The 14047-nt window shown below is 41.0% G+C and overlaps 2 protein-coding genes across 3 annotated transcripts in view; one reads left to right on the plus strand and one right to left on the minus strand.

Moving 5' to 3' along the window:
• CFAP91 (cilia and flagella associated protein 91) overlaps positions 1–14047 on the plus strand; it is a 514242-nt gene that overhangs the window by 484246 nt on the left and 15949 nt on the right. The gene's annotated exons all lie outside the window — the stretch shown is intronic.
• POLQ (DNA polymerase theta) overlaps positions 1–14047 on the minus strand; it is a 77303-nt gene that overhangs the window by 9993 nt on the left and 53263 nt on the right. For both annotated transcript variants that reach the window (XM_070741893.1, XM_070741894.1), the window contains 5 exons: positions 11675–11812; positions 10130–10304; positions 9666–9786; positions 8546–8661; positions 1102–1286 (listed from right to left, as the gene is read on the minus strand). In XM_070741893.1, the coding sequence (XP_070597994.1) occupies positions 1102–1286; positions 8546–8661; positions 9666–9786; positions 10130–10304; positions 11675–11812 (735 nt within the window). The remainder of the gene's footprint in view (positions 1–1101; positions 1287–8545; positions 8662–9665; positions 9787–10129; positions 10305–11674; positions 11813–14047) is intronic.

Raw genomic sequence — 14047 nt, forward strand, 5'->3', positions numbered from 1 at the left:
ATCTGCCTTCTGTCAGCCTCTTCTAAAGATTTTGAAATTTTTAAACTTTACACCCTTGCTACATAGGATAAATACTTAACAAACCTAAAAGTGTTGATTATGGGAAAAACCGAATTATTTGTTATAATTTACTTCAAACTCAATATAGGGCATTTATATCAGCATGAATGAATTGCCAATCTGGTAATAATGGGAAATTGCTATAATATTTCTTATCAATATTTCCTTTTTCACACAGTGAAGTTGAATCTATGATTCATATTATAGTCTTACCCTAATTGCATAGCTGACATCTTCAGCTCTAGTATAGTTTTTCTGCAATTTTTCAGACTAATCTCAACTGGCATTTATTTGACTATTTTAGGATTATTGAAATATATAGGAAAGCTGCAAAATTGAGCCTCTTTTTTGTCCACCGTAGGCAATGAGGATAATGCAAACTCAGGATAGGGCACTAAATGCCACACACACAACGGATAGGTTGGGGGACTCTTAGGTTAGCCAGAAATTAAGGGGAAGGGAATTGAGAGGAAGTGAATCCTCCTGCGGTTATAAGTGCAAGTAAGCTGTCAGACATCCAAATTTTGTTCATGTGACAGTAGGGGCATTAGAAGTACACTCATAATTCCCTTATTCATTGCCACCATAACTATAAATGATCACTGAATAAATAACAGTCAAGGATTATCTGCATTAGGAATTGGATAGTTCTTAATGGGATAGGTTTCCTAGATTTCCTAAATATGATCTTGAAAAATATTACAGATCAACTCAGTAATAAAATACAATAGTGGTGTTCTAGTTAATGAAATACACATCCAGATTAGAGGCCAAAGTAAAATGTCTATTTCACAGCTCTATTTTGTAGTAAAGCTATTTTTAAAATTACATTAGATATTAAATGGAATACCATGGCGCTTAATTTTCAGCTTTGATATTCTTAATTTTCAACTTATTAGAAATTTCAGATACACCAAACATGAAACAAAATTTATATTATATACCTGATTAAATATTATTTAATCATGGGCCTAGAGAAAGGTTAAAAAAAAAGTTCAACTAATTTGATATCTTAGGAAAGATGTATATTTTCAAAACTACCTGCTTAGCTTGTTGCCTTAAATCATTCCCAACATCTTCGGGATTAACCTTCTTCCACTCAGCTGCAATGCTTCTAAAGACATCAACGTTGTTACCAAAGGCCCGGAGCAGCCGACCATCAGAACAAAAATGTGCAAGGATTCTTAACTCAAGCTGAGAATAATCTGCAGCCAAGATCAAGCCACCTACAGTCAATCATGCAAAACAATTTCTAAATTAACTGATTTCTTTCAAATCACAATAAGGGCTTCTCTCTCTCTCTCTTATTTATTTATTTATTTATTAGTTGGATTTGTATGCCGCCCCTCTCCGAAGACTCGGGGCGGCTCACAGCAAGTAGTACAAATCATAAATAATCCAATCAGTTAAAAATATTTAAAGCTTAAAAAAAAAACCCATATACTAACAGACACACACACAAGCATACCATGTATAAATTAAACATGCCCAGGGGGAGATGATTCAACTCCCCCATGCCTGACGGCAAAGGTGGGTTTTGAGGAGTTTATGGAAGGCAGGAAGAGTAGGGGCAGTTCTAATCTCCGGGGGGAGTTGGTTCCAGAGAGCCGGTGCCGCCACAGAGAAGGCTCTTCCCCTGGGGCCCGCCAACCGACATTGTTTAGTTGACGGGACCCGGAGAAGGCCCACTCTGTGGGACCTAATCGGTCGCTGGGATTCGTGCGGCAGGAGGCGGTCTCGGAGATATTCTGGCCCAATGCCATGAAGGGCTCTCTTACTAACATTTCAGTGAACGATACATGGATATGGGTAAGTTCCTAACAGGTTTATCTTATGATGTAGTTGATATTTGATATATTGTAATAATTCAGTAAAATACAATTCAGAAAAGGCTAGGTATCATATGTTTACATCCTTCCCCCCCTCCCCCGCACATAAAACTTTTAAAAGGTTCTATATGTGCTAATTTGGAGCTAGAAAGCCATACATGTTGAAGAGTCCAGAGACAGGAGGCTAACAAGACCGTTCCTTTATTTCAGCTCTTTAAGACAAGTGACATTCAGCTGGAACGCGTCTGCCTTTAACAGAGAACAGGCGCTCCTTTTATACTTTTGCGGCTCCCGCCAAAAGAGAACTGTCAACGTCTGAGCCAATCAGGCGCGACTTCTATTTTTACACAGCTTGCATAGAGACAGCATTTTTTACATAGGAGCAACTATTTACATAGGATTCAACACCCCTCCCTCCTTAGTCAGAGACAAGTCAATCTGCCAGCCATGTGACAAAGTCCTCCAATCGGCTTGGCCTTCGCAGAGTTCTTTCTGACCTGCGCAGATCATTCGAGTCCTCACTTTCAACGGTGGAGGTCGGTTCGCTAGTACCTCCACAGTGCGGCTGGGGCCGAGGCTGAGCTCCGGCCTGCTGTGTTGAGTGGGCAGGCACAACACCGACCTCCGAGGACGAAGATGGCTCGACATCGCTGGAGGACCTTTCCCGTCTTGGTAAGTCCATTTGTATGTCCATTAAGACGGATTGCGCGTTAAAGTCTATTAAGGGGGAAGAGTCTGTATTAGCGGTTTGTACAGGGGAGGCCTCAATGCGCCTTCGTAAATGATCGATGTGCCTTCTCCACATTCGGCCATCGTCCAATTTTACAACATAAGTTTTAGGGGCTGTTTGCTGTACAATTGTTCCCTTCATCCAATTTAACCCCCCATCAAAATTCTTTGCAAAAATACTTTGACCCAAGTACAATTGTCTTTCAGGATTTACATACATAGAATTATGAGTACAATACCTTGGGTGTAATCTATCCAGTGGGGATCTAAGTTTCCTTCCCATTAGGATTTCAGCAGGACTTTTGTGTGTGTGGGAGTTAGGTGTAATATGTTGTGTTAACAAAAATTGGTCCAGATGCTGTTGTACATCCCCAGGGCCTGACCTGCGCAATGCCTCTTTTGCCACCCGAACGTACCGTTCTGCCAACCCATTAGCCCATGGCGAGTAAGGCGAGATAAGAGCATGTCTGACCCCCAAGTTATCCAAGAACAATTCAAATTGCCTGGCTGTCAATTGGGGCCCATTGTCTGACACTAAGATGTCAGGACAGCCATGGGTGGCAAACAAATGGCGCAGAACCTTAATGGTAGCACCAGTGGTTATATTATTCATTGCAATAATTTCAACCCACCTTGAAAATGCATCTACCACTATCAAGAAATATTGAGACCCCACTGGCCTCGCAAAATCAATATGGACCCTGGACCAAGGCCCTGCAGGTTGCTCCCACTCAACTGGAGCTGTTTTGGGGGGATTTGGCCGTGACTCTTGGCATGGGTCACACTTGGCTACCCACCTTTCAATGTCTGCATCCAGACCAGGCCACCATAAGTGCCCCCTAGCTAAGCCCTTCATCCTTACAATACCAGGATGGCCCATATGTAACATAGTGAGTACTTTAGTCCTTAGACTTTCAGGAATGATTACTCTATCACCCCACAACAGACAACCCTTTACATATGATAGTTCCAGTCTTTTGTTTTTAAACTCAATTAAGTTTGCTTCTAAAGAGTCGTTATGCCACCCCTTGAGTACACAATTTACCACCTTTTGTAAAATCTGATCTTGCTGAGTGTGGTCAGCAACCTCTTTTGCTGTTGTTAGTGGGTTATCCTCAAGCTCTAGAATTAAAACATCAACAGATGGGGCTGGGTCCTCAACTATTTCTGCCATGGGGCACCTACTTAAACCATCTGCGTGGTTGATGGCTTTACCTCCTTTATGAATAAGCTCATACTGGTAACCTGAAAGAAACAATGCCCATCTGATTAGTCTAGGAGACATAAACGGAGGTGTTGGTTTGTTAGGGGCTAGCAGGCCTAGCAAGGGTTTGTGGTCAGTGACTAACTCAAATTTCCTGCCAAAAAGGTAGTTATGAAACTTTTTTACCCCAGCCACTATAGCTAGAGCCTCTTTATCTAGCTGGCTGTAATTTCTCTCAGTACTAGTCATTGTCCTGGAAAAGAAAGCAATTGGGGCTTCTGTATTATTTGGCAAGACATGTGCCAAGACCCCCCCGACCCCATACGGGGACGCATCACACGTAAGCCTGACGGGTAGCAAAGTGCTATACTGAACTACCACACTTTTGGAAGTTAACAACTGCTTTATTTGCAAAAAGGCTTCGTGCTCAGTTCTCCCCCATGTCCAAGGAGTTCCCTTCTGAAGCAGCCGGTGTAGAGGCTCTGCTGCTGTTGCCTTCTGCTTTAAAAAAACAGAATAAAAATTTAGAAGGCCTAAAAATGCCTGCAATTCTGTCTTATTCTGTGGCTCTGGGGCTTCTCTAATGGCTTTTAATTTTTCAGTAGTGGGGTGGATGCCTTCGCCATCAATCCTATACCCTAAGAATTCCACACTGCTGGTTCCCCAAACGCACTTGTCTGGTTTGATTCTTAGACCTTTAGCTTGCAGTCTATGTAATACCTCCCTTATTCTCTGGTTGAGTTGAGATTGGTTTTCTCCTGAAATCAATATGTCATCAAAATAGGGAATAGTGCCCTTAATTCCTGACAACAAGCGTTCCATTATGCTTTGAAAAATCCCAGGGGCTATGCTTACCTCAAATTGCAATCTGGTACATTTAAACGCCCCCCTTTGAGTGACAATAGTCTGCGCGAGTGCAGTTGGCTCATCGACAGGGAGCTGTTGATAAGCTTGCGCCAAATTGATCTTGGTGAACACTTTCCCTTCCCCCAGGGAGTGAAGAAGTTGTTGCACCACTGGAATGGGGTAAAGGTGATGTTGGAGGGCCTTATTAAGCGTTGATTTATAGTCAGCGCAAACCCTCAAAGAGCCATCAGGCTTTAAAGGCGTGACTATGGGTGTTTCCCAAGGCCCTTGGTCTACGGGGACTAAAATGCCCTGGCCTATAAGCTTGTCAAGCTGTAGATCAAGCTTTGGAAGAAGCGGTAGGGGAACCCTACGGGGTTTGAGCCTGACAGGGGGGACCTTAGGGTCAATAGAAAAGGAGATAGGTGGCCCTTTGTAAGACCCCAAAGTGGAGCTAAAGACCTCAGGGAATGCAAGAAGTTGGGAATGTCATCAGATTTGACATTACAAATACCAGAGATTTCAATACCCATAGGATCCATCCATGCCAATCCCAGAAGAGAGTGCCTAGCCCCTGCAACAGCAATCAAAGGAAGGTTACATTTGACATTTTTGAACATAATTGGTACATTTACCTTTCCCAATACTGGTATTATTCCCCCTTGAAAATCCTTAATTACTAAAGTAGTATGCATAAGATCAGATTTTGAGAGACTAGGCATGTACAATTTTAGCTTTTCCCATGGTATAATGGTATACTTAGACCCAGTGTCCAGTTCCATGTTGCACGGCTTGTTGTTTAGGAGTAGCGAAATTATGATTTTGCTCCTGTTTTTTGTTGCCGTGCTATTTACGGAAAAATGTTTTTTACCTCTTGCGTAGTCGCGGTTGACGGTTGAGTAGTTTCTGCGGCCGGAAAACCGAGGAAGTCGGTTTTCGCACGGTTGAGCTGTTTGGGTCTGGAACCGAGGATGCCGCGGGGTGGAAAAAGAGTCTTCTGGCATGGGGGCTCTGCAGGCTTCGGCGATGTGGCCCCGGCAGTTGCAGCGGCGGCAGATGTCGTCCCGGAAAGGACAGCGTTGGCGTGGATGGTTCCCTCGGCAGCCGGAGCAGGGGGCGACGGGGCGAGGGTATCTGGGTTGTCTCGACTGGTCCTGTTGCAGCAGGAAACAGCTGTCCTTGGAGAAGGCAGGTGGGCTGAGGTCGTCTGGGGCCTCGGCGCGGGAAGCTTTGGAGTCGATCTGGGCGACGACTTCCTGCTTGTCATGTTTCTTCAACTCCTTGGCAGCAGCGTCGGAGACTTCTGCGGTTTGTGCCAGCTTGATTACTGCTTGGAGAGAAGGCTCGTCTTCTGTGAGGAGCTTGTTGCGGACCGTAGCATTTTTCATGCCGAAAATGAGGGCATCGGTGAGGCGAGCTTCTGGGTTGTCAAATTTACATTTTGACAGCACCGTACGAAGACGCATAGCGTACTGGTTTATAGACTCGGATTCGAGCTGGCCCATTCTGGAAAACTGGTGCCGGAACACGACGGCTGGCTTCGTGGGCTTGAAGTGGACGGCGAGCTTGTTTTTCAGGACGTCCCAAGCGACGGAGTTGGCCGGTAGCGGATCGGTTAGGGTCTGGGCGAGATCGAATATCTCTGAGCCGCAGTAGTTCAGGAAGATTGCCAGTTTCCGTTTGGTGTCGGCGTCCCTCATCCCGGCAGCTTCGAGGAAGATCTCGAACTTGTCCATGTAGGCGTCCCAGGAGGATTTCTCCGGATCGAAGAACTCAGGAGCCCGGCCGACTGGAAGGTTGTTCATGGTGAGAGCGTGGTTATCCCATCCTCGTCGCCAGTGAAGAGTCCAGAGACAGGAGGCTAACAAGACGGTTCCTTTATTTCAGCTCTTTAAGACAAGTGACATTCAGCTGGAACGCGTCTGCCTTTAACAGAGAACAGGCGCTCCTTTTATACTTTTGCGGCTCCCGCCAAAAGAGAACTGTCAGCGTCTGAGCCAATCAGGCGCGACTTCTATTTTTACACAGCTTGCATAGAGACAGCATTTTTTACATAGGAGCAACTATTTACATAGGATTCAACACATGTTACTTGTTCATCTATCTACAATTGAATGAACAGTGGGCACATGTGCAAACAGGTGAAGCTCCATTTGTGCAAGTAGACGGCGGGGGTGCCTACCCCTCATGCCACACCTTTCAAGTTTTGAAAAGGTTGGGGACTGCTGGGTCAAAATGGAATATAATTCATATTGAATTATAATCTTAAAGAGAATTTCTATAAAATGATTTTGACTTTGGCTTTTGATAATTAAGTGGATTATTGCTATAGAAATACTAATAGTTACTATTTGGTATAACTAAAAAACTGATATTATAACTTCGTTATGAATTTTTTCTGCACTGAATCATTGCTTTTTGTTTTTCCTCCCCTTATTCTATCCCCTCCATCTCCTTTGCTTTCCCGTTTTTCCATTGTCTTTATTTTTATTGGTATTTTATACTAAGATTTTTTTAGTAAATACCTATTTAAAAAAAGGCCATACATCTGTTACTGTTAATCCAAAATTTTATAATGTGAAACATCAACATGTGGCAGAGGTACTAATATATTAAATGTAACTACAGTGGTACCTCGTGATACGAACCTGGGGTTCGGAAATTTTTTGCCTCTTCTTACGAACTTTTTTCGGCTTACGAAGCCACCGCAGATCGCAAAATGGCACTCCACTGGGCGCTGCCGGGAGGCTTTTCGGCGTTCTCCTGAACGCCGAACCCGGAAGTTTGGGTTCAGGTTCCAGAGGCCGCCAAGAAGCGCCCGGCTGTTTCAGAAGGTTAGAGCCGGGTGGCGCCGCCCGGCGGAGAGCCGTTTTTGCGATCGGCGGTGGTGTTTTCGGCCAATCTGGAGGCTGGAAAGGAGGTGGGGAATCCCAATAGGGAATTCCATGTGCGGAGCTTTGACGTCACGAAGACGTCCTTCCTGGAGGCCGAAACATTTTATTGGGTGAATTGATCCTTAGAAGTTGGATTAACAATAACAATACCATTTGTAGGTAAAAGATAATGAATGGTGAAGTTCCTGAAAAACTTATCACGCTGTTTCTGGGGGGAAAGAGGGGGGGTCCACATGATTCAGAATTACAATAAGACCATAGTGACTTTTGTGTGCAGTCCATGTTCTGATTATATTATTGTTAAATTTTTATCTTGATTTTTTAATACAGTGGTACCTCTATTTAAGAACGCCTCTACTTAAGAACTTTTCTAGATAAGAACTGGGTGTTCAAGATATTTTTGCCTCTTCTCAAGAACCATTTTCTACTTAAGAACCCGAGCCTGGAAAAATTTCCCAGGAAATTTGAGAGCGGCACAAAGGCCCGGCCAGTTTCCTGCCATTCCCTCTTTAATCCCAGCCATCTTGGGCTTTTCTGGGCTGCCAGAGGAGCCTTTCGGTGGCGGTTAAGGAGGCTTTGGCAGTCCAGAGCGAACGGAGCGTTATCCTTTCTCTGGGCGCCTGGAGAGGGAATAAACTACTTCACTGTGGTGATTCCCTCGCACTGCCTTGCGCACACCTGGCGCGAGGTTGCCTCCTGGAGCACCTGGGCGCAGAAAGGCAAAAGGGGACACTTCGACCTGGCCGAATCAACTCGGCTTCAGCCAAACCGAGGAGTCGCCACAATGAAGGAAAGGCTACAAAGCGAGCGCGCGCGCAAGAGATTAGGGGAGCCCTTCAGCTGTTAAAAGTCTGACAGAGAAGGAAAGTTTTCAAGGAAGAAAAGATGTACGGTATTTGAAAATAATATGCAAATTAATCTGAATGGAACAGAAAGAGGTTCAGTGATTCAAGCAGATGGTAGTTGCTGTTTTAAGGCATTACCTGGAAACGGTACAAAGGCATGTCTCATGCTAACAGAAAATTGTATTTTCTTCCCGTTTGGTATTTCTTCATCTAGAATCTTAGGTCCACATGGTAGCACAGAATGTTTTCCACATCTGTAAAATATGTTTTAAATTAAAACATGGCTTATTATTTATTTCTATATGATTCAACAAGTAAATTAATATGTGTGGTGAACTTTCCGATTACTGTCATTAACATTCAAATCGGCAGTGGCAAATCAATTCAGTTTGTCTTCCCTGGGAGCCATAGCTCTATTCATTGCATCATTTCTCTGGATGGATGAAATAAAAATTTTCTTTGGTTTTGAGATTTAAGGGATCAAATAAGCGCCTCTCCAAATTTAGAGGGATTTTTAAAGAAACTAGAAATAGGTTTATTAGCCAAGGCTTTCCTCAAACTCTCTGATTTCCGGGGAGGGGGGGGGTGAGCATCCAAAATAGAGGTAAGTAAATAGTACTTGCTAGTTTTCTTTCTTGGCTCATGAAGTCACAACCTCAGCTGGAGTGTTGGGGTCACCAGAGCTCTACTCATGAAGCTTCCCTTCCCAGAGGCCCTTATCTACTGGGCCTCTGTCAACCAATATTTGGCTTTTCCCCTTTCTGTATCCCTAGTGACTAAACTGGTGAAAAGGCAGTCACGAAAGTCTACTATCAGGCTCTTCACACTACCGGCATTTTTGGATTTCTGGCTCTCACTGCTACTCCAGATCGTCTTTTCGGGATTACAGAAACCATCTTAGTCAATTAGTCAATCAAATCAATCCATATTTTAGCTTAAGGGTTACTGGTCTTAAAAGTGGAAATATTTCTGAATATTTTGATCTTCTACTGTTCATCAATATAACTTCTCACGATAATAATTCTAGCTATTTTCAGTTCCTTTAGACAAATTGCGGTCTCACCGGTATTTGTGGGTGAGGTTCTAATAAAAAGGTGAGATATAAGTGTAGTAAGCACAATCAATAAATGCAAGCAGAATGTGTTTCTAAAGTCATAGTAAATCTAATAACTCATGTCTTTTCAGAAATGTGACCCCCCCAAAATATAAGAATTGAAAATAAATTTAAATAACTAAAAATAATGTACTATATTTTCACCTGCTTCTTAAACTACGGTGTTGTTTTTGAAAAGGTGGGCTCTCTTCAACCATTGTTGGCATTTCAATCTCAAAGTCTTTAGGTACATTCTGTATATTGGGTTCTCTGAAGCTTATGCGACCTACAAACAGAGCAAATATCAATATAGGCTTGGAAGATGAAAGATGGTGTCATGCATGGACACAGAAAACATAAAAAAGTGAGTTTGTGATGGCCATATGGATTGCAGGCTTGCATGGTTCAAGGAGATTTTGTTAAAGCTTTGAGGTCAAGGGCTGATAGATTTTGTATTTTAAAACTTTTATATCCTTTATTTTAGAGAGTGTTCAATGTTTTATGCATTTTTAAACATTTCTTGCCTCAAAATTACAGGAAATCATGCTATCAGTCTTTAGCAACTAAAATTGGGTGTGTGTATTAGTCCACAAATAATTGTTAAATTTGCTAAGATAACAACTTGCTACCTGTAGCACTTTGAAATTGAGAAACAGGATAGATCCTTTCCATTCCTAGGACAGGATTGAAAACTTTCTGCCTCTGTAGTGGAAATATCACTTTGGTTATTGCATTAGTGATCTTTCTCCATTCTAAAATCAGACCAGGTAAAGGGTGCAATTTCTTCAATTTTTCTAAAACATCCTATAGAAATAAAAAAATAAGTTAAACCAATTAAATGTTTTTCTGTTTACAAGACTGTTTGAAGATTTCACGACCATTTACTTGGGACAATCATTAGAATATTATCTTTCTAAATTACCAGATAACTTGAGGAAATACATATTCTTTATTTCTACTAAATACACCTACCAGTCAAGATTGAGGTTTTGTCATTTTATTTATTGCTAAGTAATAAAAATACCTCTTCTTAATTAGCAAATGGTAAAATAAATTATACTTTTCTTTCATGGAGTATCTATAAATCCAATTAATTAATTAATTAATTAATTAATTAATTAATTAATTAATTAATTAATCTCCTGTGCAGAATGCTTTGACATTCTGTCAGTCTGTTCCCTGAGGGAACTTTCAATATATTCTACAAATATAATAAATATTTTCCATATCCCTTTTGCAAGACATGTATAGGAAATACCAACGGAACTGGCAATGCTCTTAGTAGTTATGTGAAATGCTTACTGAAAAGAAAAAAAAATATTGTAACAGGAACAGTGCACTAATAAATCAAACTTGGGGATAAGGATAGGAAAGTGTGAAAAGCATTGCTGGTTGAAAATATTTACATGTAAGACATCTGGATTTTAAAGTAAACGATAAATCAAGGTATTTATTTGTTTATTTATAAATCAAGCACTTTGTAAATGAATGAATTAATGGTTATTGGCTGTGCATCTTACCATAGGGGAACTTTGGGTGGCTTAGAGTTACATAAAATCTAGAAAAATAGCAATAGCATTTAGACTTATATTCTACTTCCTAGTGCTTTTACAACCTTCTCTAAGCAGTTTACAGAACTAGCATATTGCCCCAACAATCTGGGTCTTCATTTTACCCACCTCAGAAGGATGGAAGGCTGAACCTTCTTGAGCTGGTGATGAGATTTGAACTGCTGAACTACAGCTAGCAGTTAGCTGAAGTAGCCTGCAGTGCTGCACTGTAAGCACTGCGCCACCTGGCTCCATTAAAAACAAACATGAAAACCAAAAACACATGGTGGAGGGCAGGGGCAGAGTCATTAGCTAATCCCCCATTGGGGTGCCAAGCCAAATGGCAGAGCCACTTTACGAAAGTCTTTACAGAGTCTTTACGAAAAGGTAGGAGGGTATTACTGTAATCCACTAGAATTTAAATAGGCAATTGGATTGCTTATGGAAATCAGCTCTTAAGGACTGCTCTGTTAAGAAACAGAATTCCTCCACTTGATTTTGAAGAACCTGATCTTCCAAGGATTCTGGCTAATGTAAGTTATAAATTATTAACAAAGCGGAAATATAGTTCCTCTTTTGGGTAAAATGGTCATTCTACAAAGTTAAATCACATAAAAGGTATACCTTTGTTGTACTGAACTGTTTACTCAGCCTGGCCCGATTCTTATTTGTTGTTGCTTTTCTAGTACAACCCAACACTTTCTTGCCTCTTTGAATTTTTAGTTCTCCATCTGATGGCAACTTTTGCTCCAGAAATAATACCTGAAAGAGAACACAGCATCATGCAATTGCATCTTATCTTAATGCTCAACACAACTTAAAAAAAAAATATTTATATCTTATCCCTCAATGAGCAGAAAACAGAGTGCCTAATACTTTATCCTCCAGTTTTAATCTCCTCTTTAAAAACTTCTGAGTAGACTAGATGATTTTCTGCTCTGTCCAAAGTCATCCAGGGAAGTGGGCTCTTGAACACTCAGAACTCTTCTTAGTCCTAGTCCATCACTTCACCAGCTATTTAAACATGTTTAAATGGATTATCATCACTGAAAGGCAAAGAGATATATAATGCAGAAAATACAGTAATTATGAGTTGCTTTCTTAATTTTTACTAAACGTTCTAGTTATGCATTATTGTCAACCTGTTTTAGTTCTGCACTATACAATGCTAAAACAGGCTAAGATGAACCTCTTTACTTTAGGTTAGCTTTGGGAAGTGGTCCATATAAGTTTCCAACATGTTAAAATCATGCCATCAGAAATGGCTGAACTTCAGCAGTAAGATTTTAGACTACTTTGGTATAAGAATAAGTACTTTTACAAAAGACTGGAAACCTTTTATGGGCTTTTTGGAAAAATGAATAAAAATGAACTGGTGATTTCTGGATTTGTTGATTAAAAGCAGTTGAATATGCAGCAAAGGTGTACAATATAGTACTACAAGGGGATAAATTATTAACATTACTAATTAAAATTGTACTGCTATAAATAAGATAGAAGCTTCTTCTTTTCTTTCTTTCTTTCTCATTGTATCTATTTTCTCTTTGTTCTTTTTCTATTTTCTAACTGAGACATGGTTTAAGGATTCCAATGAATGGGAAATATCCATACCAGGATATACACTGTATAGGAAGGATAGAATAGAGAGAAGGGGAGGTGGAGTAGCCATTTATGTTAAAGAAAGTCTAAAAACAATACTAATTCAAAATACATGTAAAGATCTGGAGACCCTCTGGATTTGCATGCAAAATAAAGAAGGTTCTGTCATTAGAATTGGGGTGATCTATAGGCCTCCAGGGCAATCTGAGGAACATGACAACAAGATGGTGGATGAGATTACCCTAATGGCAGTAAAGGGAGATATTGTGGTTATGGGTGATTTCAACATGCCTGATGTTGACTGGAATATCCCCAGTGCCCTTACATGCAAAAGTAAGAATATAGTAGAGGCCTTTACAGGAGCAGCTATGGCACAGCTAGTTAAGACACCAACTAGAGGGGAGAATATTCTAGATTTAGTTTTTACAAATGGGAATCGGGTTTCAGAGGTCAAGGTGGGAGAAAATTTAGGTTGCAGCGACCATCTATGTTTGTGGTTTGATGTAAAAACTGATTGTGAGCAATCCTATACTGCAACCAAAGTATTGGATTTCAGAAAAACAAATTTTAATGCAATGGGGGAATATTTAAATAATGAATTAAAGGGGAGGGATAAAATGGCAGGAGCGAGCACCCAGTGGACTGTATTAAAAAAGGCCATCTTAAAAGCCACAAGACTTTATGTAAAGCAAGTAACTAAAGGTAAAAGGAAGAAGAAACCGCTATGGTTTAGCAATGATGTAAGGGCTATAGTCAATGAAAAAAAGGCTGCCTATAGGAGGTATAAAGAGTCTGGAAGTATAGCTGATAGAGAGGTGTATAAAATGAGACAGAAGGAGGCGAAACAGATAATATATGCTGCTAAAGCCTCAAAAGAGGAAGAAATAGCAAAATCTGTAAAGAAGGGGGATAAAACCTTCTTCAGATATATTAGTGATAGGAAGAAGAAAAACTGCAGCATCACAAAGCTTAGTACCGGGAATAATACATGCATTGATGGGAATAAGGAGATCGCTGACCATTTCAATAGCTACTTCTGTTCAGTTTTCTCAAAAGACACCTTACAAAATAATACTATAGAGGGATATAGCATTGCTTCCAGCTGTACGGATTCAGCTCCAGTGATCTTAGAAGCCAATGTCTTAGAAGAACTTGAAAGATTAAAGATAAATAAGGCAATGGGTCCAGATGGCATCCATCCCAGAGTTCTTAAAGAACTCAGATCTGTCATTGCTACCCCCCTGACTGATTTGTTTAACCAATCCCTGTTAACAGGAGATGTTCCTGAGGATTGGAGAATGGCCAGTGTTGTGCCTATTCACAAGAAGGGCAGTAGAGAAGAAGCTGGTAACTACAGGCCAGTTAGCTTGACATCAGTTGTAGTTAAAATGATGGAGA

The sequence above is a fragment of the Erythrolamprus reginae genome, chromosome 2, assembly GCF_031021105.1.
Source record: "Erythrolamprus reginae isolate rEryReg1 chromosome 2, rEryReg1.hap1, whole genome shotgun sequence".
Taxonomy (NCBI): Eukaryota; Metazoa; Chordata; class Lepidosauria; order Squamata; family Dipsadidae; genus Erythrolamprus; species Erythrolamprus reginae.